General features: G+C 33.2%; 2 protein-coding genes across 6 annotated transcripts in view; one reads left to right on the top strand and one right to left on the bottom strand.

Moving 5' to 3' along the window:
- Positions 1-412, bottom strand: part of Glut1 (Glucose transporter 1) — a 59,734-nt gene extending 59,322 nt beyond the window's left edge. For 2 of the 5 annotated variants that reach the window (XM_085947618.1, XM_085947670.1), the window contains exon 1: positions 309-412. The gene's annotated coding sequence lies outside the window, so the exon portion shown is untranslated. The remainder of the gene's footprint in view (positions 1-308) is intronic. The other 3 variants (XM_085947639.1, XM_085947647.1, XM_085947656.1) reach the window with 2 other exon arrangements.
- Positions 413-10,887: 10,475 nt separating this feature from the next.
- LOC147080022 (uncharacterized) lies at positions 10,888-25,270 on the top strand. Its single transcript, XM_085956068.1, has 7 exons — positions 10,888-10,986; positions 12,337-12,556; positions 13,426-13,549; positions 15,852-15,976; positions 18,902-19,110; positions 20,633-20,931; positions 24,881-25,270. The coding sequence occupies exons 2-7, from the start codon at positions 12,340-12,342 to the stop codon at positions 24,972-24,974; spliced, it is 1,068 nt and encodes a 355-aa protein (XP_085812194.1). The 5' UTR covers positions 10,888-10,986; positions 12,337-12,339; the 3' UTR covers positions 24,975-25,270.
- Positions 25,271-26,081: the final 811 nt, after the last annotated feature.

Raw genomic sequence — 26,081 nt, 5'->3', positions numbered from 1 at the left:
GGTACACCCACTTAATGCAAATAATCTTATATATAAAACAAATATGTATCAATAGCCATTAAAATATCGCTGCAATACTCGCCCAATTATAACTGAGACATTGTATACTATCTTTCCAACTGTGATTAAGTAGGTAAAAACCTCCTGAATAATAATTGTAAACTATACAACCGCTGCCCTTTGGGTGGCTGTTTGATAATGCATAACCTAATCTTAACGCCTCCTTGCAATATGGGGAGGGTAAAAAAGTGGAATATTTTGCGATCGCTGGAACTGGAATATAATTAGTAATAATATTTTGTCATTACCTATTTTATAACACGCGCACACAGACACATTCGAAGTTACAGTCATGAAATTCTTGATAATTTTAACACAGGTTTTATACTCCCTCCTTTCATCGATGATAGCAAGCACCCTACTAACACAATTTAGGTCTGTTCTAGGCTTCGAACTTTGCACAAGCTGCGCACGCCACTCCGATTTTCATTAGGTTATAAATTGATATTTACTTTTTTTCGCAATAAAGAGCCAACGAACACATTTATTATTAACATGTTAAAAATTAACGCACAAAAATTTAAATAAAATCTATTAACATTTTAAAATCAATAATCTTATTATATTTATATTTATGCAATACTTAATACTGACATTAAAAATATATATTAAATTCAGTTATATAATCAATCTTGCGTCAAAATAAGATAATATGAACTATCTACGTATGTTGTATATTATCACTGAAGGGTGTCACGTACCAAATAGAGTGAAATTGAAGAATTACTGCAAAATATTTTTTAAACATAAATTCATAATAATTATCATTTATTATATTCTCGATCTATGATAAATGAGATGCATCATAATTTGATACATATATGATGAAAAGTATTCTCTTAAAATCTCAATAAAAATGGCCAGTGCACTATTGTAAATGTAATGATTTGTAAGGCAAAGTACGTCACGGCAAGTACGGCAGTCATAAAGCTAAAAAAATTGAATTGGATTTTTTTAGAATAATTTTGTTTCATGGATAGTAAAACAATTTCAATTTCAATTTATTTATTTTACATAATTTGGACATTACAAATTATAAGTTTAAGACGTTCACAACGTGGCATTTAGAAACAAAGAAATATTATTAAAACAGTATTAGGTACATAAAAAAGAGATATACCAGTATTAACTTATTATACAGAAGAAAGGTGTAAATACAAATAAAAAATATATAATATATAATTATATAAAGTATATAGGCACAAGGAAGTACAGCGGATGAGTTAAGAAGACCATATTTTAATAATTTTTAAAACAACGTCCACCTATACTAATCTTCACGTAGATGGAATATATCAACATCCGAAGCGATTTGGTTGAACAGAGTTATTGCCCTCCCAATCACCAACATATATACTATTATATTGCCAGCAGGTTCGCCGAACTATCTGTCATCTTAAAACTAAAATGATAAAACCCCTCCATGCAGTGGATGTATATGAGATAAGGACACACGAGTAACATTTACGTATTTGCCAAAGAAAAAAAGGTTTTAGTACTTATAGTTCATGAATCCATACTTTTGGTTTGGGATTGGACATATTATACCTATACCTATAAGTATATTTCTATTAATAAACACTCAATGTCACCTGAATATTTTTAAATAACCCATTTTAATAGATATCATAGGTATTATTAGTAAATACTTAAAGCATATGGATGTATTTCTAATTGTAGTCATTGAAATTTTACATAATTACTATTTAATTCTCATATCTTCATATATTCTATTTTGACTATATTATTAATTATATAGTATGTAAATATATTAATTATTCATTCATATAAATGTGTAAAGGAATCCTACATCTAACGGTTTTCCAAAGTGGATGTACAAGTATTTAAAATGTTCGATTTTCACAAACCGTCTGAAACGGGAGACTTACTAATATCTTCTATCTCATTTGTTTGCATACAATATGACATACAAGAAAATGTGAGACATGGGCGATAATAATAAATCTTCTATACTTTTCGTTCATTAATATACTATGAGAGAGAATATAAATTTGAATCGGGATTATACGAAAAGGTAAAGTGTAATATATACATAGTCTTAAACTGACTAATTTAAGCAACATAGAAAATGCAATAATCATTTATTTCCCAAATATAGCGTCAGTTTAACTCTATCACAATGAATGAACTATTGAAAGACAACCATAAGATAATTAAGTTTAGAGCCAGTGGCGATTTTCTTTGACGCAGGTCACGCAATCGATTCGTCAGAAGATTTAAAAGAGGGCATCGAAATCGAAACCAGACATTCAAAAAATTCATAAATTTCGTATAAAATAGGTTTGTATACAAACATATGTACAAAGTAAGTGTGAAAATTAAAAAAAAATGTAACAAAGACGAAAGTCATGTTCAACTGCTTAGAGGGCCAAAAAGAGATCGTCATCAATAGTACTCAGCTCGAACAGGTGAAAAGCTACATCTATCTTGGACAACAAGTCTCTATAGATGGATGTATATTTGATGAAATTGTTCGCAGAGTAAAGCTAGGCTGGAGTGCTTTTGACCGCCCGAATAATGTCTTCAAAAGTGACCTTCCACTGTGCCTGAGCGCAAAGTGTTCAACCAGTGTGTGCTTCCCGTGATCACATATGCGTGTGAAACATGGATCCTAAGTAAAAGAGAGATCCAGAAACTTAGAGTAGCACAACGTGGTATGGAGAGGTGCATGCTGGGCATAACGCGAAAGGACAAAAAGAGGAATGAGTGGATAAAGAAGCAGACAAGGGTTTGCGATGTAATAGAGTTTATTAAAAGCCTTAAATGGAGATGGGCTGGACACATCGCTCGAAGAAGAGACAATCATTGGACAAATCTAGTCATCAAGTGGTATCCAAGAAGTACAAAACGTCCGCAAGATAGACCTAGAGGCTGCTGGATCGATGAAATGATAAAGTTCTGCGGAAGTACGTGGCATCGCAACGCACAGGGCTGAGAGAAATAGAAGCAGCTTGAAGAGCCCTTCATCCAACAGTGGATAGATTCAGGCTGATGATGACGATGATTATATTATTAATTTAAATAAAATGCAATTTTATAGTATTAATTATTCCACTCTTATTCGGACATTTTCGTCCGCCTCAGAGGGAAATTTTTAACTAGTTGACTAATTCAACCTAAAATGACAGTTAACACCATAAAATAAACAATAAAACGTATATACTAAGAAAACTCAAGAAAATTCTTGCAACTAACATCAAATTGGCATTTATAACACAACCACACAAACAGACACGTACTTGTACACAAAATAATAAATCAATAATATTATTATCTTATATAATAATTAAAATGGGAAAATATATATAATCATTTTTATTCGGTACGTTGGTAGTTTTTATTGTTTTTATTTTATTTTCGTGTTTTAGTCGTGGGGGGCCAATCAGTACTACGGGCCTCTAAACTTTTAAGCCCGAGTTTAGCGTAAGTACTTGATAACATCAAGCAGAGACCTTCATCCAGCAGTAGACTGAGAGTGGTTATATGGTGATGGTGATAGTTATTCATTCATATACTTACTTACTGTATATAGGTACAATCGCTTTCTATATTTACACCACATACATAATAAGTGAAGTATAAACTTATAATTTTATGGGTATATTGGTATTTACAAACTACTTAACTACTCTAAGTTTGAGTTTTATTTTATGTTTAAATCTTGAGTCAGATCAAAATCTGGCTGGACGAGACATCCTCTCGTATTTCGACATTGGCATTATATAGATCACGGTTTGAAAATGAATTTACATTCATATATTATTTATGTTTATTGTTTAAATCAATTTAATAATTACAAGATAAAAAGAACTTTTTATAAACCACGTTTTTAAATTTTCTGTTTTTTTTTTATTTAAAACTTGACAATTCTATGTATTAATAAATATTTTTTTTGTACTTGATAGAAATACTGAATAAATATAGAATACTGAAATGTCATTTTGACATTTCATATTGATTTCCATAGTAACGCACGTATATATTAATAATTTAGTTGCTAGGACCCCTTTAGCAACCAATAATAGTGTTTTACTTTTAACGATTTTTTTCCGAAACATACAAAACAGAATTAACTGATTAAAGGTGGTCAAAAGTATTAAAAGAATGCATTGTCGTCGTGTTCTGATATATTCTAAAAGTTTCAAATGTCTAGCTAGTCGGAAAGTTAGTTAAAAATCTTCAATCGTCAAATACAAATCTTGGACAAACAAGAAAAAAATTGTACTGGACACACAAGAAAAAATCTGTATCGGAAATCGAATATCATCGGGTATCGAATCTGTAACAAGAATACGAGCTAATAAAGACGAGGTAAAAAGTTGGTAAAATGACAACAATAGGTAGGTATACTATATTAAGCGTTAAAATATTTAAAAATCTACACCATGAAAATAAAGTGTTCTAAATAACTACTACAAATTGAATAATATGTGCTATTTTTATAGTACCTAGATATTTGTTGAATTAGTAGGATGGCAACACTTTGGGAAAATATCGGGTCAATATGTCAGTCACTATGTATGTACGTCTGACATTTAGGTTTTGTTTTGGTGGTTATCTAGGGTTACTGTTTTTTTTTCATTCATAGATGTTGCCACTAACAGAAAAATTAATTTTGGGTACTTCATAGACAAAATGAAGAATATGATCAAAAGCAATAATTTTAACCAAAACCCATATCTACATAGTTTTTCACAATGGTCAATGCTTTAGACACATTAAAAAAAATCTTTGATTAAAACTGTGCATATAATGTAGAAAGTTTCTTCGTTTACTTTGTATGGTAGGCACTGATGCACTGACGTCCTCAGGCAAAGTGCCGTCCTTAGACCAACTTAAAATGATGTCTCCTTTAATTTTAGTCTCAAATTGTATACAAGATTGTATTTTGTTATCCTGAACTGATACTTAATTGCAAGAAAAATCTTGAAAAAAAAATGATGTAAGTACGTATCATCTACCCAGGATTAGAGCAGTTCTACTCTCAAACGGCGATGGTTTTAGGCACGTGAAGGTCCGAGGAACTGACAAGTTTGGAGGCCACCCTGTGATGTTTTTAAACTAAGCAGATCGGATCGTTCGCATCGTCTGCTTAATGAAAAACGGCCACTCCTTTAAAAACTTGTAATGATATGTGGTAAGTTGTCATTTCTTAATTTGCCGCCCTTTATAATTTTCCACCCCTAAGAAACGCATGGCCTGCTTACCCCCCACGGAACGTCACTAACGGTAGGCAATTGATTCTTAACAATCACCTCAACCTCTACTTGGAGAGTATGAATATAAACCAACCTGCCATTAGTAATGCCAATTGGGATTGCAATAACTGTGTTAAATCAGATCGCTTCTGATATTGATATATTCCACTTACGTGAGTGTGAATTTATTTGGACGTTGTTTTATAAGTTTTTAAGTTCTATCAAACTAGTTCACTCTATATGCTACCATGTAATTTTTTTATTAAGTTATTATTGTATTATTTATTCACATTACTTTATGTCATATCGTGAATGTTTTACATTTATAATTTGTCATGTTTATTATGTAAAATAAATAAATATGAATTTGAAATGAAAATGGAAAAAAATATTACATAGACCCATCTCTAGATCGGAAGACACATAATTACCAGATTTCTAGTTTTAGTTTCTCTACAAAATGCACAATACTATATTTTGATTGCCCAGATTTGCTCTAACATAAAATATAAGTAAAATCTTACATTAAGATAAAACGATCAAGATCGGGTGTGGTTTGGTGGGACATTAAGTTCCATTATAAAATTTTATGCGGACCTTTTAATTAATATTTAATTACCACATTACAATTACCGTATTTTATTTTCAATAAATATAAAATAAGATAAGCGTGCAAATGGTTTTTCGAATATTTTATACAGGATAATATTTTTTCACAATCTGAAGTAAGTAACTAATACAATTTTTCGATCTTCTCAGTATATCGAGCAGGGATCATGTCAATACTCGTTTTGACAACGTCACAAGAGCGACTGACGGACCTGCAGCAATCGAGGGCCGTGGAGCTCTGAACGCAGCCGACGGTGTGCAGAGAAGAGCGAACACGTCCGATCAACCTTCCCGTCGCTGCGCCGCTCGGTGTTGTCAAATAGGTGTTAACACAAATCGTGACACCACAGCTTAACGATTTTTCGAAATAGGTCTTATCTATCATCGAAATTAACCCGCTCCTTTCACATTACACGGTTTTGACCGTACGGCAAAAAATCGAACGGCGACATTTTTTTAGTAGCGTGAAGCCCTTGCCTTGCCCTGAAGGCCGTGCAAGGCCCTTTTCAAATTACACGGCGACGATTAAAAACCGAAACGGCGCCGTATAGCAGCCGTCCATTGTCACTGTATGCACAGCGGCCGGACGACCACCAATGACTCAGTGGTGTACGTCATATTAGACAGTTTTAAATTGTACAAACAACACTCAACCACAAACTGAGCTTATGACCGAAAAAAATCGTGCATAGACCGTATAGTGAGAAAAGAGGGTGAACTTGTTGCCGATTCAGATTTTTACCGTTCGGTTTTTTCCGTACGGTCAAAACCGCATAGTGTGAAAGGAGGGTGACAATTTGTTATATTAAATAATTACCGATGAATCATTAAATTGAGCACAATCGTATATCGCAATAATTATAAAACTATAATTAGTATTTAGGCAAAAATAAATACATCATAATATTAGATACAATCTATTCAAATTACAAGTAGACGACGGGCATAGAAAATAGTTTGGGGGGGGGGATCCATTTTTAAAAAAAATCTATCATATATTTTTTTATTGATTTTTAAGGGAGGGTGGTTATCAAAATTTACCAGGTGCCACTGACATCCACATTTACCCTGCCTACTACTTATAGCTTCTCGTCGCTTCAACAGCAGAATACACTTTTACGGGTACATTCCCCATACCCAGACAATCCGAACAAATGATTTTCGAATGCGTGTGGTTTAACGCTCATAATTATTAGAATCGTTAGTGTCCGTTTGTGCGTTCCGCGCTGCCTTGTCTTTTAGACATGCCGCACGGGATATTAAAGCAAACATCAGGATTCCCCAATTTATGTGTGCTACGGGCCTTTCAGTGGCCACAGGTCTTGTGTGTCGTAAAGTGCCGATATGAGTGGGGCCAACCAGTCGGCTACCAAAACATCCGAGTCACGATCCTGTCATGAGGTCCTGAAGAAGAATAAGAAGAAGCGATAATCCATTTATCTAAATAATTTGTATTTTTTTCCGTTTATGAGGTTCGAACTCTGCACCCCCTTGTGCACGAGCCTGATCGTCGATATCCTTTTTCTCTATCCGTATCGGAAAACTTTAACGAGTATGTATCGTTCGTTACCTTTGTGTTCAATTTCTTTTCGTAGTTCAAGTATAGGAAGGTAAAGGAGAGAGAAGAAAATATTCATTTATGTATATTGCTAGGTATGAACCATTGAAAAGTGTTAGGTTATGTTCAAGGTAAACACCGCTGAAGAAAATAGGCATATACGAAGAACACTGAACTATATTTCTGTTCGAGTATTGTTTTACAATTATTCAATTGTTTTTAAATTTACTTCATAGTTTAGGGGTGAATACATAGGAACGTATCAGTTTTCATTGAATATTAGCCGCTAGATCAACCTATTATGTACCTGCTCTGGGTCTAAACTCTAAAGACATATTGAAAAACCACACGTGAATTTGCTAGTTCCGGGATTCGAATCCAAGATCCACGACATAAGAGGACACGTTACCTACTACTAGTTCATCGCAGAAGAAAATATAAACATCCACTGGTGTAACTCATTAAAATGGCTGTAAAACTGAAAAAAAATATTCAAAATTGAAATGGAGACACCTATTCGTATTTTTAAACGTCTTTTGTTGAGAAACAAAATGGTCAATGCACAATTATTATTGTTTAGTAATTAATTTGTTTAAATATCACAGTGTGTAGGTATTTTTAATATGCTAGTCAGCGCTCGAAATGGAAAAATTTACGAACCGGAGCGCTCGATAATTTCGAAAATATCAACTATATAATACTATAACTGCATTAATTGTAAAATGTGATTTATAAAAATAAGTGTTATTTTTTTTATTTTATGAAATATCTAGCTCAGACGGTCAAATTAATATTTCCACGAGACAGAGCGATAATTTTGTGGATTTTATGAACCGGAACGGCGCTCCGGTGCGTTCCGGTCCATTTCGAGCCCTGATGCTAGTGAACCTTCCTTGCGTGCTGGTATGACCTGGGTATTGTAACTCGTATCTTCGAAACCAATAATTGCCAATTCAATCAGTGGTGATTCTTCGTGAAAGAGGTGAGATTGTCATAAAGTGTAGGTACCTATAGGTTTTGTTAAGAATAAAAAAATCCAGGAAACAACAATCGATATAATATTATGTATAACACTTAATTTATTGCTAAGGAAAGATTGACACAGAAAGGGTACCAAACCTGTCAGAAAGTCTTTGGCTTCCAAATACCTAAGAACTCCTCCGATAAGCCGAAAAATTAACTAGGCCGGTATGTGTCGGTGGCATAAGCGATGGTGCCCATAGAACGCGACGAGCGGGCGAAGTCCGCGTATGCAGTGTTTATTCATAACCATAATCACACGTCTCTTCCCGCGCATTACCCTTCACCTATGTAATAAGCGGCCCAAGCAGCACAAAATAATTTTTATTACAGCGCCTCTCATAACAAAGCAATAAAAATATTATATTATTTCGGGGCTTGTCATTAATATTTACGACGACATTATTCAACCAGCGATAAACTGAACACGCAATAAAATTAAACAATGACTTCTCTGTAATTAAATAATTGCTTTTCGCCCGTCGATCGACGAGGCCTCAAGCAGCGTAATTTTGGTAGCCGTGTTCAATGAATGGACTTCTTTGTATTTTCATTAAATCGTATCGCCGAGAAGCGAAAAACGGTGACTCATGCGGCACGCGGGGCGCAAGGCATCGTGAAGTCCAGTGGGCGCTGGCGTATTTGATTACGTTGTATTTTTGATGATTTACGCGCCACTTGTAGAAATTTTGCGCGAGCGCCGCACTCGCTGCGTCAATGGGCTTTATGCCTAAAGGTAATATATTATTTTGCCAGCTACTGGCTTCGTTTCAGATAATATTACATTATGCCTATGTAACTATTAAAGAAAAAATTAGTTGTTTTCGATAGAAAACGAAATTATTTACTATATAATATTTAGAGCGGAAACATAAGTACCTATATGAATAATAATTAGTCAGCTATGAAATCGGTGTTTCGCTGTTTTATCATCATTTTGATTAATTATTGATTTAAACATATAATGTGAAGCATGCGTGTCATAAATTAAATGATTTGTAAGCTGTTCAAAATTAAAAGGTTAAATAAATACGAAAGGAGGTATAATATTATTCTGAAAAATAAACATTTTTGAAGTTATACTTCTTTAGGCGCGTTTGGGAAAACAGATCAGAGTCTATTTTTGGCTTGTGACGCGCGCAAATGTAACGCATTAATTTGGCATGGGACGAAAGTTTTGCCCGCCGATGCAATATAATTTATTTTGCGAGGCGACGTTCGGGTGTTTTAAATGATTGAGGTTTGTAATTTTCATCTGTGGCTTGGGCTGGTTGGGTAAAGATTTAATGTTGCAACTTTAATTATGATTATTCATTTTTAATTTTGGTCTCAAGCGTACATGCGCATGCGCATAGTCGTTCAATACTTACAACCAAGTAAACAGCACGTGCTCTAAATATAACCAATATTATGTCATAATAAAAATATTTATTTATAAACAAATTTCTGCTGACTTACTTACACTGTTAATTTATATTCATAAAACTTTATTTATATTTGAGTGTATATTTATTTTTCATTGTAAAGGTTGTGTATCAAGATTTGAGGCTATATTTATGTAAGTATTAATTATGAGTAAAATTATATATCAATAAATAAATAAATTTTGTGAATGTTGAGTTGATAAATAATTCAAAAAATGGTATGTTGTAATTTACAATATTTAGACACTTCATACCCAAAAATACATATTTTAACAGTTTAGGATCATATTTGTCGCATATCCCAAGTAAATTTATTTATTAGCGGTTTATAATAATTGAAGACAATAATAATTATTATGTTTCATCACAAAAGCCAATATCACGTTTCAGTTAAACCATTAAATAGAAATAGGCTATGTTTTACTTTTGATTTGTAATAAATTATTATTGCTAACGAAAATAGTTGTACAGTCGTCTGTTTAAGCAAAGATGGTTGAAATAGCGGTTTGCTAAATTTTCCAAATACAGGTTTTGAGATTTTTTTTCCAAAGTAAGTACATTCTGCAATAATATTTTGTTTTGTTACGCCAAAGAAGTATAAATTCTAACGCGCGTACATAAGTACACACACACCAATTTTTAGACATGTTTTAAGCGTGTACTGTTTTTAGTTTATCGGGTATATCATACTAAATACTGGTTATATTCAGTGTAAGAGTGTGCATTCGTAGTATAGTATATAATATTATATAGATAGAATACATATATATCCAAAATTATGGCTGATTCTTGACAAGTGAAAATATTGCTAGTGAAATACTCGAGATTAGATAGATTATAGATATATAGATTCGAGAGTACAGCTGCTCATATTGGGGTAGTGCAAACGCCCTATTATATGCGCACAGGTTTTCTGCGCAGAGTCTCTACGGCTTTTCCAGTTTTCTCATATAAGCGCCAATCGAAGCGTTGTGAAAACAGTTCACCGCTATGCTCCCGGAATGTCGCACTTTTGGGAATAATTTATAGCTTCTTTGTGACGTATGTGTTTTTAGGTTAAGAGATACCATCCTGAGGGTCAAAATTCAGGGCAACCGTGAGTTGATCACTTTATTATTATTTACATCACCCGGAAAGGGTTCGTTTTTATATACACATTATCTACAAAAACACAATGAATGTGCCGCCGTATAATACATGCAGACTATATTATATTATTATACAAAGTTATAATAATGCTTTCCGGTATCCATTCAATGTTTAATATTCGCCAATAAGACACTTACCCAATAATAGTTGTTTAAAATAATATATAAACAAATAATTTAAATTACCACATATTGTTTTCAACATGTATGTTACATCTAGGATCTATGCGTATGATAGGACAACAAACTATCGAATGAAAGAGCAGACACCAACTCTCTATTTTAATGCTACATATTTTTATTGCTATCAATATTGCTACGTCATTTTAATTAATTAGAAAATTTCTTTTATTATATTGATCAAATGAAATACTTACATAATATTTATTACTAAGTACCGTTAGCAAGTTCGGGTTTTCAAAAAGTATTTTAATATTATTGTGAATATAAATAACTGGATTCTGCTAAATATATCTTGGTACCTTTTTACCTGTATTTATAATTATACACTGGATGCATCGCTGATATATTTTTTTTAACTATATAAGCATGGGTATAATATGACAATAGTTATTTTCGTACGTTTCGTTACGTGAGGGAAAACTATATTTTATATTCTGTAGGGAACACTATACTACACATTTATACTATTATGTATAGTTAACTCCGTTGGATAGTATTGATGTTCATGTATTGAGCAATACAGTAGTTAACTATAATAGATCCGGTTCGCATGAACCGATTGTTATAATATGTGCGTTAGCTTATAGAACTACTCTAATTTTGTCATTTTTATTTTATTAGATCCACTTAAACAGGTACCAGGTAAAATATTATAATATATTTTACTATGTAGTATATTACTCTATTATATGTTGGCTATTTGCAATGTAGGGCATCGTCCTCTTATGCCCTTTAGCTAGGACACTGGGTAATTCATCAGTTTTTTTAGACAATCCCAGCTGGTGGTGAGGATCAACGTGTCCAGTTACCCATACCGCTAAGATATTATATTATAATAGTCTGTGCTCCGTTCAGCTAAAATTAGTATCGCCACTAGCCATTTAGGTACACGAATTATCTAAATACTGTCCAACAAGAAGATTTAGGTACAAGCCAAAGGCGCTGTCGTCGACTAAATCGGAGGAGCTTGTTAGTTTATAATGGAAGTGCGGTTAAAAATGGGAGGAGATTGTTAGTTCACAGTTTTAACACGTAGCCAAGAAGTTCTTGTTGGACAGTAGAATAGATTATCGTAAAAAAATAAGTAATTACATATTATTATGTATCGTTTGCAGAAGATGTGCGGCGAGGGCCACTGGATTTCCCGGTTGGCTCTGATGGCAGGGGCTTTGTCTGGTGCCCTACTTGTGGCAGCCCTGATGAGCGGAGCCTGGCTTAACTGCGAGGAAACGGCATCAGCGGCCTCCGGTGGCCATCCGCATACAACCTTCGCCTTTCGAATTGGACTTTGGAAAGTTTGCCCAGATCAAACCGACATTAACATCTCTGCAAACTGTAAGTGAATTTTGTGAAAATTACCTAACCACAAACTTCATCAAAAAGCGTTGAGTTATTTGTATATGTTTTATGCAGAAACCAATTACTTACTAATCACAATATTGTTATGTACTTACCTGTCTTGTATGTGATACTTATATTTTATTGTCTGGTGTTTACAATAGTTATTATATTTTCGGTTTCTACTATTAATTGCGATTTTGCGTTTGGCATTTTTGCGCGTTGGTCATAATATTTTAATTAACAAAGCGTACCTACCTAATTATAAAATTATTTTTACGTAATATGTTAAATGGAGCGTATCCCAAAATGTGTTTGTCAGAACGTTTGTTTCGTGCTAAATCACTAAATTATTTCGTGAAACACTAATAATTGTAATTAACAATACATGCCTAATAAAAACATCGACTTTTTCAGACAGATATTTCGGAAATTGCGCTCGTCACAACTAACTACTGTCTAACTATACAATCTATAAACATACCAACATAAGTCCTTTCTACGCTTTCCGTTTTTTTTACTAAACTTATCAGTATCACAGGCTAACAAATATGGAACGATGCGTTACATTAGCACGTAGCACTTTAAAACCGCATTTAGACCAGGCGAGCGAATATTCTTCCTCCACTCCAGTAAAATTCTCTCGACTTAAACGCATTTTGTGGAGCGAGCATAACAATTTTGCTGGAGTGGGGGAAGAACAAACATTCGACCGCTTGGTCTAAACGCGGCTTACTTAATACAGCGTACAATCGATAATTTTATTAATTTAATCAAAAATTGTCATGAAAAGAATTTTTTTTTGTTGGGAAATCAGTATATCAGATATTCTAATTTTTGTTATGAGAATATTGAAATTTATTTAGATGAACATCAGCCATCGACTTCTTGCCTATTTGTGAAATACAACCATTGGGGCGAGTTGAACTTCACGCAGTTTGCAGTATGGAGAAGTCTGGAAATCACTCCAATATTCGTATCGAAAATGAGGTAAGTACTGTCGAACAAGAACTTCTTGGCTACGTGTTAAAACTGTGAACTAACAATCCCCTCCAGTGAAGCTAATCACACTTCTGTTTTCAAATGAGGAACGCCCCCAAATCTATCATTTTATTTTAAGCTCCCGTAGTGTACGGATTTATCAATTTTCGTAATTAATTTGTAGCTTTTTATAATAAAAATATGTCTAAAATGATCAGGAGTGATGTTAGAATTAGTATTAGTAATCTTTTGGTATATTGCGTATAAGAAAAAGAGTCGCATCCAAAAGAAAAGCTGATACATTATTTAAACACGCCTATATCACACTTTGCCGCCATGACAGGTACGTCACTGAGAAGTCTTCTATATGCGACTACAGCGATTTCCTGTTATCGCCAATTTCTTATTGTCGGACATTATTTACCACGTTTTTATTAGCTCGTATTCTTGTTTGTCCGGTACAGATTTTTTCTTGTGTGTCCAGTACAATTTTTTCTTGTTTGCTTGTTAAAATTCGTTAAAAGTAAAACACTATCATTGGTTGCTAAGGGGGTCCTAGCAACTAAAGTTACTATGTGCGTTACTATGGAAATCAATATGAAATGTCAAAATGACATTTCAGTATTCAATATTTATTCAGTATTTCTATTAAGTACCTACTTACAAAAAAAAGTATTTATTAGTACATAGAATTGTCAAGTTTATATGATTCAACAGAAAATTTATAAACGTGGTATATAAAAAGTTCTTTTTATCATGTAATTATTTATTATAATTTTCAGTAAGCTTTAAAATATGTGAATCGTTATCAAGTCCGTTCTTTACAAACCAGATGTATAAAAATATAATAATTATTTTTAATGTTTGAGACAATGTCATAAATGAGAAACGAATTCTACAATAATAATATTAAACATTGAAGTAGGTTATATTGTATTATAGTTTTGAATTTCAACGTTAAGCGTTTAATGTAAGTCAAAGAAAAAAATAAAATTTAAACATGTCACGTAGGACTTACTAGTTTAAATTATCATAATTAAGTAGGAGGCCTGTAATTGGTTAAATCATATTTGCGCAATACCAGTGGATATATGGGTTTAAATCCCATCAGGCGTCGTATTTTTTCAAATGTGTTTTTTCTAGTAGGTATAGGTATATCTGAGGTGTTTTCAAGTTATGTAAGTTCAAAATTATACCTATATGCAAATCTGTGTGCTAACCCATGACCCGACACACCGGGGCCCCAGGCTAAAGCCCTGTAAGCCTCTCCCCAATTTTGAGGCTAATGCGCTACTGATTCATATCACAGATTAGTGATACAGAACAGGAGCTTATGCATAACTATTCTAACTTACATTTGATTTTTTTTTACGAGAGAGTTCTTTGAAACAACTTATGGATAAAATGTACGCCAGTGATTAAGAGAGGAGGTAGGCTGTTAAGATCCGCCATAAACATTGCACACTAAACTTTGTCAGCCGTACGTATTTGTTTTCATTGAAATAACACCACAATTTACAGACGCTGGTTAGTTTTTAAAATTCAATTAAACTGAAACCAAGCCATAATGGCTAATAGTAAAAAAATACTCGTCTATCTATAAAATATCTAAAATTATGCAATTAAATTATACATAGCTTTGAATATTTTATAAATAGAATAATATTGTTTATCTATTATAGTTTGGTTCGGGCAGGGCTTATAGAATTTAAAAAAAATAAACCAAAAATATGTGTAATACCTACCTAATCGAGCAAAAACAAATAAGTATGAATGAAAAAATGTGCATAATTGTGTCGTCTCACTCAACATACACCAAAACTATTATGATTTGGTTTATGCAGGGTTCAATTGATTTTTAAAAACTAACCAACACCGTCTGTAAATTGAAGCCTAAGTTCAATAAAAACAAATACGTATGACTAACAAAGTTTAATATGCACTATTTATGGCGGATCTTAACAGCCTACCTACACCCTTCGCTACTGAATTGTACGCATCACATTTTTGTAGGATTATTAATGAAAAAAAATAGTGCATACATTTGTCTACATAAATACCTAATAAATAACTGAAGTAAGCTGTTTCAAAAAACTCTTCTGTAAATTATGTTAAATATGAGTTAGAATAGTTCTTCATTCAGCTGACGAGTGTGCCCCTCCCATACTAGTAGGTACCGTCCATCCCGGTCTTCGTTCTTCCTTTCATTATAATTGAAGAATACGTCATTATTATCTCGGCTTATTTATTCTCGAATCTCTCTGACTTAGTTGCTTATTGTTAATACATTATTTTCCTACATCTTTTACAGAATGTCCGCTCCTTTTGGTTGTGCTGGTCTTCTCTTATTAGCTGGAGCGATGGCTTGTGCGATTGCTGGACACTGCAACCAGGATAGCAATATGCTTGTCGCTTGCGGCCTCTACGTACTTTCAGGTACTTAATTAACTGTTAAAACTTATATGTCTAGACTCTAGCTGGCCTAGGTCATGGTATTGCTTACGTCTAGTCCGATGTCGAGTTGGTCTTGACATTGCCATTGGCATTATACAGCACACTTTCAAAATCAATATTTACAATTATAAAATTGTTATAAATTAATTATCAGATGTATAAATTGTCTATCGTATTCAATTGCGTATGTTTATTCTTTAAATTAAATGTACATAAAGAAGTGTAAAGGATTAATATACCTACCTTGCATTGAAGCGGAGAGTAACGTTTTTAGCAAAACCTGCAATTAAAAACATTTTGCTGATACCTTTGAATACGAATCTAAAAACAAAAAAAACATACTTTTTTGTTAATAATATATATACACATATATATATAATATATATACATAAAACCATTTTTAATCCTAATAGGATCATATGGACCTCCAAAGAGTGGAGGTTTTATTAACATATTTTTGATTTTACGAGAAATGGCTGTCAGCCACTTGGTCAACCTATTAGGTCCATACTCTGACTCAAAACACAAATTGAAAAACAATGTGTGCATTTTGGCAGACTTAGGATTCGAACCTGGGACCCACGACATTATAAACTGACGCTTTAAGCCGCTCAGCCATCGTGGGCGTAATGAATAAACTGACCCTTTTTAGGAAATACTATTTTTATATTGTATTTTATGAATAGTTTTAATTAAGTAATTATACTTGATTTTTTATTTTATTTATATCTGATCGAGCTTTGATGCGGTTGCAATGCTAAAATTCGAATCGATATAAATAAAAGAATTTCAAGTTAGGTAGGTATATTCATTTACATTTTCTAGAAAAATCGATCAAATGACATTTTATTAAATCGTTTTTTGTTACTTTATCAAACTACATGATAACGTTAGAAATATTCATAAAATACGATGTACCTACTAATAAAAAAATTACTACCAAAATCGCACATTTCACTTACTTAATTTTTTTTCTATAATTTAATTAAATCATTTCAAAAATCTGTTGAATGTTTTTAGATGCGTATTAATTATTTAAAATGAAAATTATCAATAAAATGTATTAAATTGATTTTTTTTAAATTCACACGTAGATAGGTACATTACGACCACACTTACACTTAGAGTGGCCGCCACCTAACCTTGCCATTTGGAATAGATTTTTTTAAATTAAAACTTGAGTAAACCAATCAAGTGCTTGGAATTTACTTATGCAATTATACGGCGTACGTGAGTAAACCAATCAAGTACCTGGCTTTTACTAATACAATTATACTGTTGCGTATACACACAAATCCTTGCCACTGTGTACAATGACAAGGTTATCTGGAGGATACTCTACCAATAATACTAGACGTTAGATAGTATTTAGTAAGGAGTCTTCGCTGCTGCTGAATAGCAGCTACAAAAGAAGTCATATATTTTCACTTAGTGCTAATGACGGTTAGTAGCATGGCCCCCACAAGGGGGAGCTGACAGGGCCCTAGCCTGGGGGCTCGGGCTCAGGAGGGGCCCGGCGAGGCGAGTCGACCGATAAGTGAGATAAACACACAACACAAATTTGCTTCAGTAGTAAAAAAAAAAGTCGCCTGCTTCCTTGTCGCTATTTTCCTTCAATAATAATATTAATTAAAATTATGTGATTGTACGATACAGTTTTTAATTGTGTAAGTATCAGTACTCGACAACTCCATAATTCAAATGGATGTATTAATAATTGATTAAAATATACAAAAAAAACACTGAATACCTATACACATTAATTTTACCGCATACACCATTTGAAAAACGCTACTGTTTGGAAAGCATTATACTGTCTTTATCTTTAGCGGCAGGTAGGCCAAAGATCCTAGCCTGGGGGTCCGCTTCAGGATGTGGGGACCATGGTTAGGAGTACCGAAGTATTTTAATACATAATTACTCATTTGAGAAGTTAAAAAAGAGCCTATAATTAATTAATACTATTTTTTATAGAATACATGGAAAATAAATGAATTTATGAAGATTAAAATAAATTTTTAAATCGAATTAAAAATGATAATCCTGATCATTTTCTGCAATGTCAATATAGTCTGAAATGTTATATTATTTATAAGATTCTGATCATAAGTGAATTTTCGAGCAAAAGGCTGGAAAAGTATTTTTTAATAGTTATATTTTAATATATCTTTTGGGCCCTCAATATGTACCTATAAGCCCAGTGGCGAAGGGTGGAGGTAGGCTGTTAAGATCTGCCATAAATTGTGCTCACCAAACTTTGTCAGTAATGTGTACTTGTTTTCATTGAACTTAGACTACAATTTACAGACGGTGTTGGTTATTTTTTAAAATTCAATTCCCCACGAAAACAAACCATAAATAATAAATAAAAGTTAAAAATACTCGTCTATCTATAAAATATCTAAAATTAAGCAATTAAATCATACATCATTTTGAATAATTATAGATAAATATTTTTATAGAATAATATTTTTTATCTATTATAGTTTGGTTTACGCAGGGATTAATGTATTTAAAAAAATGAACCAATGTGTTTAATAATAATATGTACATATTCTTAATCCAACGAAAACAAATAAGTATGAATGAGAAGTTATGCACAATAATAATTGTATCGTATCGCAGCACAAAGTATACCAAATCTATTGTGAATTGATTTTGGAAGGGTTTAATTGATTTTTTAAAAACTAACTAACACCATCTGTAAATTGTATTGTAGTCTTCGTCCAATAACGACAAATACGTATGAGTATCAAAATTTAATACGCACTATTTATGATGAATTTTAACAGCCTACCTCCACCCTTCGCTACTGCTATAAGCCCAGTGGCCATTTAACGGTAAATCCGGCCATGTGAGGCCTTAGAGTCATTTTAATTGTTTCGTTTTATAATAACTATTTTTTAGGTATCTCTATAGGAGGTAGTCTACTGGTGTTTGCGTCCGTGCTATCCGACGCCTATTACGAGGGCCTGGCTTCCCCAGACTCGGCCTCTCTTCGATACACCTACGGCTGGGCATTCTTCAGCGCCACGGCGTCGCTGGCCTTAGCGAATTTCGCTGCGGTCCTCTGCATCACGGCGTATCTTCAGCGATTCAAATCAGTGGAAGAGATGGTAATTGTCAACATTATTCTCTCATTTAGCAGTAACATTATTTTATACGAGAGCAAGAATAAAGCTTTGAAATCGATTAGGCAAAAAATTGTAAATACAGATTTATTGTATTTTATATCAATAATTAAAATAAGCATAATTAGCTTATGTTTTTAATATATTATCCAGGTACTATTTCTCTTAGATACAAACGTAGAGATTTTTATTATCAATATACTTTTCCCCAGTGCAATTTTCTAGAAAAAATGTGGGTATTCTGTTTTTTTATTCTTCAATAATTAGGCGTTTACAATAATGGTTTGAAACGGTTAATTTATTATGTTTCTTTTTAATTCCTTCAATAAAATTGTCCTAATAATTATATTATATTTGTGTCGCTAATTTCAAAACCCGCTATAACACTTCTTTGAAATAATTAAGATATAATATATATCAGTGGATTCGTTATTAGAATCTCTACACGAAAATTTTATCACCTCTTTCAAAATACGCTACGATTGACAGTAATTTATGAAACAAAATCAATGCGTCTAACAATTCCCGCTATAATACTACTTTAATATTCAAAAACCTTTTTAATTCAAAAAGTTTTTATTGATTTTCTCAAAATTATGAAAAAGTGTTATAGCGGGTTTTGAAATTCAGCGACACATTTGTCAATGTGGCAAAAACAAAGATAATATTTGAATTATAAAATATGTTTCTATAGCTATCGTCTATCTATTCTATAATAATTAAGAACACAATATGTTTGACATGATAAAAAAAAAATGAATTAAAATATTACGTACATCAAAGGTCAGTACAGAGGTAGGAAGGAACCTTAAAACTTATATCTACTGCCTAACTCCATTTGGGAAAATTGTTCAGGAAGGAGAAAAAAAACTTAATAATTTAACTATCAAGCGGAATTTAACAATTCCAAAAATACACTTGGAATTATTTTTTTTACAAATAAGCTGCACTATGAATCAATACGCTATTTTGCCTCCCATTTATATATATATATATATATATATATATAGAGAGAGAGAGAGAGGAGTTGTCCCATTTACGGTATTGGAAATTGTTGTTGGAGGCTGTTTTGTGTGAAAAACGATAACGCATTTATCTATAGGTTTCGGAATGTGTGTGAGCATAGAAAACATGCTTTATAATAAAATGCCATCAAAATCTAATTTTTGGTCAAAAGTCCAGCTGGTTTGCCGATTAAGCAGTCGATATGTCGAATTAGATTAGACGTCGTATAGCGTTTGTGTACTCATATGTCTAATTAAATAAATTAATTAAGAAGTTAAGGTTGGTAAGGAGCAAAGGGTTAAGAAAAAGATACTTTTAAAAGGAATACCCTATACCTAAGTACCTACTTTTTAAATACAAAGTGCTCTAAATTCTGATTTACAATATTTTAGATAATCGATTTAAAAACTTTGTTTTGCTCCCCGATGAAATAGTGTTTACTTTTAAATACAATTTGCAATTTAAAGAGAATTAACATCTTATCTTCATTGCCTTTTTTCAGGTCCGCGCTATGGTGCCAGGTGCCGAGCGCCGTCTCCGACAGCACGTATCCAGCGAACGCCTGGTGCGGTCCAGTGGCGGAGTCAGTGGCGTCGTTCCACCTCCAGCCCCATACTGTGACACTCCTGAACCAGTTCTGGGAGACACTCCGAGGATTGGTACGACCAGACCTGACCTTTGCGAGGCAGGACCTGACAGGATTAGCAGTCAATCGTCTGATCCGGTCGTCATAGAGGTTCCTGCCACAACAGCCTCTCGCACCGCGCCACCTTCCAGATTCAAGACGTTGGGAGGCGCAAGGTTATTAGCCTTTCATAATGTATTTTTAATGATTCTCGATTGATTACACTTTAAAATAAAACATTTTATTGTAAAGCAGGGTTCAATCGAATTTTAAAAACTAACCATTACCATATGCAATTATTTGTAGTATTAGTTCAATGAAAGCAAATATTACGTAGCACTATTTTGGTTGGATCCAGTCGGAACAGCCTACTTACACCCTACGCCAGGGGTTCCCAACCCCGTGCCCGCGGAACGATTTGTATGTGTCCGCCACTATTCGACAGAGACAGAATTTTCACGCTAGCCTGACACACGCAGAAAACCCGAAGTGAACGAACGCCACGAACTGAGCCTATGAACGCCGAAGCACGTGACAGTAGTCACGTGCTCGTACCGTCCGGATTGCTTCGGCGATCATCGGCTCAGTTCGGGTTTTCGGCGTGTACAAGGAGTGATGTGCAAATAGCATTCCCCGCCTGGAACCGCGTTTTTGTCATTGTGATTGCGATTGCTGCCCCGTTTGGGTCGCGGCAGTTAGCTAGGAAACATCTTCGTCTGACGAAACACGAATTAGGAGTTTTGATATTCCTTCTATATAGTTCTAAAATGAGTGGACCGAGTAAAAGACAACGAACCTATAATTTTAACACTGACTGGGAGGAATCATATTGTTTCTTTAATGTGAAAAATAAATGCGTCTGTTTGTTGTGTGGTAGTAGTATTGCAGTGCCGAAAAAACATAATGTTGAACGACACTTTCAGACAATTCATGCCACTTTTGATGTGAATTATCCACTTAAATCTGAAGTAAGAAAGAAAAAAATATGTCAACTAAAATGAAGTCTAACTGCACAACAGACTGTTTTCACTAGACATGTGGAAAATTCTAAAAAGGCCACCATTGCTTCTTTCAAAATTTCTCACATGCTCGCAAAAATGAAGAAACCTTTCATTGATGGTGAGTTGTTTAAAAAACTATTTTCGACTGGTGCCAATTGTTTGTTTGGTGGATTTTCTAACAAACGTGAGATTGTCTCAGCAATATAAGACTTACAGTTGTCAAATAACACCGTCACAAGAAGAATACATGCAATTTCAACAGACATACAAACTCAGTTAAAGACTGCCTTGGAAATATGTGACTGGTTCTCGCTACAATTTGACGAGTCAACAGATATATCAGACACCGCATAGTTAGCAGTTATGATGAGAATGGTATTTAGTAACTTCACAGTAAAAGAGGATATGTTGCAAATATTACCTATGAAAGGACAGACAAGGGGTGAGGATATTTATAATACATTCAGAACATACGCCAAGTCAATAAATATGCCTTTGCACAAGCTGTCTGCGATAACCACCGATGGGGCACCAGCAATGGTAGGTAAAAACAAAAGATTTATTGCCCTCTGCAAGAAGGATGAATCATTTTCAAACTTTATGTCCTACCACTGTATTATCCACCAGGAAGCTCTGTGTTGTAAAATATTGACATTTGAACACGTTATGAAAATAGTTACAAAAATAATCAATTCTATTCGAGCAGCTCCTTTGCAACACCGACTTTTCAAGGCCCTGTTAGAAGATACTGAAGATAACAAACATGATCTTATTCTGCATACTGAAGTACGTTGGCTCAGTAAAGGAAAGGTTCTTACAAGATTTGTGAGTTTAATTGAAGAAATAAAAACATTTATAAACGATTAAAAGGAAAATTATGATGAACTAGCTGACTCTCGCTGGCTGATTGATTTGGGATTTCTCACAGACATCATGGAAAAATTGAATTCTTTAAATTTGGAGTTGCAGGGGAAAGACAAAAACATAGCTGAAATGATAAGCTCTGTAAAGTCATTTAAAGCTAAATTAAATATTAAACTAACTAAATTAAAATCCTTAATATCAGAGGACTTTTGGAATACAGTGGACAGAGAAAAGTTCCCATTTTTGAAAAAAAGCGGCATATAAAATTGAATCATTTTTCGGTTCGACATATTTATGCGAATCATTGTTTTCAAACATGAACTTAATAAAATCAAGATATACCTAGATCTCGACTCACCGATGAGCATCTTTATGATTGTTTGCTAACAGGATTATCGTCATACTCTCCTAATTATGAGGCACTGGCCAATGATATGCAATGCCAAAGATCACATTGACATATTGATATTATATTTTTTTATAAAATGTTTTCTTTGTATTTGTGTTTTTTGCTTACTTTGTTTACGTTTTGTAAATACATTTATATGTGTGTATGCAATTTGAATAATAGTTTTATTATTTTGAAACATTTTTGTTTATTATTTATTAATAAATTATGAATATAAGAAAATAAATTATGGGAAAATGAGAAGTTATGGAAGGAGTTTGTCGATTAAAAATAGGTGGTGCCCGCCACCCTACCGACATTTTAGAATGTGCTCTAGAGTACAAAAAGGTTGGGAACCCCTGCCCTACGCCATTGGCAGCTATCTACCAACCTAATGACATATTAAACATCCACGCGTACCCTCAATAACGTTTATTTTTACCGTCATATATTATGTAATTTAGACAATTTCTTTCAAATTAACATAAATGTAGAAATATACCTACATAATATTCAGCGGTGTAGCTAGAAATGTTGTGCCTATATACAAAAATTATGCAAGGGCCAAGGCAAAGTCGAAAGCTTTTTGTTTAGCTTTTTCGCCAACTTTTGGCGCGTTTGGGAAAACAGATTAGAGTGTATTTTTGGCGTGTGACGAAGTTGCGCGCGCCGATGTAACACATAATTTATTATAATGATTATATTCATTTCGGTTTCAAGGGTACATGCGCATGCGCATAGTGTCATTTAGTTAGTCGTTCAATACAACCAAGTAAAGAGCACGTGTTGTAAACATAACCAATATTCTGTCATAATAAATATATATGTTTATAAATAAATTTCTGGAGACTAACACTCTACACCGTTAATCTATATTCATAAAACTTTATTTATATTGGAGAGTATATTTATTTTCCATTATTAAGATTGTGTATCAAGATTTGAGGTTATATTTATGTAAGTATTATTTATGAGTAAAATTATATATCTATAAATAAATTAATTTTGTGAATGTTGAGTTGGTAAATAATTCAAAAAATATATTAAAAATTGATTTTTTATTAATTCATCATGGGCAATTCTGAATCGATTATAATCGCTGTATGGCAAAGATGAGTTTTGGTCGAATACAATAATTAAATTACAATTATCATGTGCTATATGAGACACAGATGAATCGCGTACGTTTTCATCAACCTAATCTACTGTAATATTAATAGACTCAAGTAACGACTTATTTTGTTTCGTTACGCCAAAGAAGTATAACTTCTAACGCGCGTACATAAGTACACATACCGATTTTTTTTTATTGTTGTACAAAACCGATTTTTTTAACCATTCCATTCATTTTTGACTTACAAAAATTCACATTTTATATAGTTTTTTCATTCGCTAAAATTAAAAAAATACTATTTTTACATTGTTAGATGCGTATCTTTTATAAAATATATTAAAATGCAGTTTTAGCTAAAAACGTTAACTTAACATTTAAAGAAATGCGTGAACAAACGACGAACATTAAATTTAATAACAAGCACTCAACACAAACATTCATGGAGAAATAGCCACGATAAACCCAAAAACATTATAATATAATGTTATGAAAAATCTCATCAAAATATCACATTCTTCTAAGCAAGGGGTGGACATTTAATCTATTTAACTTTCCTTACTTACTATAAATATATATTATATAGGTGTATAAATTTATGAATATATTTCCTTTGAAACATTGTGTTTGTCGCATTTTTCAAAAACTATTACGGAATGGTAAAGTTAATTTTGAGCCATCTTGATTATGTTCGGTGAAAGAAAAACAAGTTTTTGTTATTAATTAAATATTAAACTAACATTTGATACAACTTTTTTCAGGTATGCAGAGCCACCTCGGCCCCCGGCGCAGTTCTATTCTTTACCCCGTCGCCCCATCCAGCCGGCGCCTTTCTGCACCAAGAGTGCAGTTTAATTTATTTGTTTAGTCACACTACATGGTGATAAATAAATACATCATAACATCACAATGGCGCAACAGCATGTGGTGGGTCCTAGCCTCCTCAAGTATTTTATTTTGAGCTTACGTAATCCATGAGTTTTTTGGGTGAATATATTGTAATTAAACTATTTCATCGAACTCTGGTGTGACTGCCACTTTGAAACCTGAGTGATGTTCCCTGTCTCTCTTGGCATGTTTCCTCATCTTCAGTCTGTTTGACTTGGGAGATGATTCTGGTAGACTACCATCAACATAGTCCAGTCACCGGAATGCTCAAGACTCCTTGCCACAATGTGGAGATCCCAGCGAAGAGAATTATACTTATGTAGGTATACAAACAAGAGGAGGATATTTATATTACATCATATCAAATATCTATAGTGTTTACTCGGTAGTCAAAATAATCAGGAATCGCAATACCGGTACCTATTTAAAAATACCGAAATATCGGTTTAAAAAAATCAGACAATACTGTTATAATATTCGATAGGTATTGAAAGTGGAAACAATGTGTATTAATTAACATAAAAAGCTTGTATTTTTTTTGTCGGGTTACACGATGTCAGGTTTACTTCGTACTTGGTGACCAGCAATGACACATGTTATAAAATATTAAGGCGATACTTCAGTGAAACGGCAAATAATTTTCAACAATAGGCGCGACGAAATTTTGGACTCGCTGGCAATCAGAGACCGAACGTCGAGGTGTAAATACGTCAATTTGTTTCGTGGTGGCGACGGGGGTATTAATTCTTAAATCGTGTAAAGATGACTAAAAACGTTACCCGTTTACTTAAAAAAGAAAACATGTAAATGAATATATCATTATTGTTACTAATAGAACAATAAACAGAACATTAAATGGACGCATGCTAGATTTATATGGCAAATTACATTTCGTTCGGCATGCGTCATTTACACCCGCGATCCATAATCCGCGCAACGCTTAGCCACGATTTTTTTAGACCGTGCTACAACTGAGGTATAGCCTTAATATTTTTAACAGATTTTTATTTATTTTATTTATTTATTTATTTATTCGTAGATAATTCTGATTTTTACAATTATTTTACAAATACC

The sequence above is a fragment of the Rhyacophila brunnea genome, unplaced genomic scaffold, assembly GCF_057557595.1.
Source record: "Rhyacophila brunnea isolate RB1 unplaced genomic scaffold, BYU_Rbru_1.0 scaffold_1, whole genome shotgun sequence".
Taxonomy (NCBI): domain Eukaryota; kingdom Metazoa; phylum Arthropoda; class Insecta; order Trichoptera; family Rhyacophilidae; genus Rhyacophila; species Rhyacophila brunnea.
The sequence above is the reverse complement of the archived record's forward strand: the minus strand, read 5'-3'. Positions and strand labels throughout refer to the sequence as shown.

Coding starts and splice junctions, on each gene's coding strand:
- LOC147080022 (XM_085956068.1), top strand. CDS start 12,340: ATGTGCGGCGAGGGCCACTGGATTTCCCGGTTGGCTCTGATGGCAGGG. Junction 12,557..13,425: donor CATTAACATCTCTGCAAACT/GTAAGTGAATTT, acceptor AAATTTATTTAG/ATGAACATCAGCCATCGACT. Junction 15,977..18,901: donor CGGCCTCTACGTACTTTCAG/GTACTTAATTAA, acceptor ACTATTTTTTAG/GTATCTCTATAGGAGGTAGT.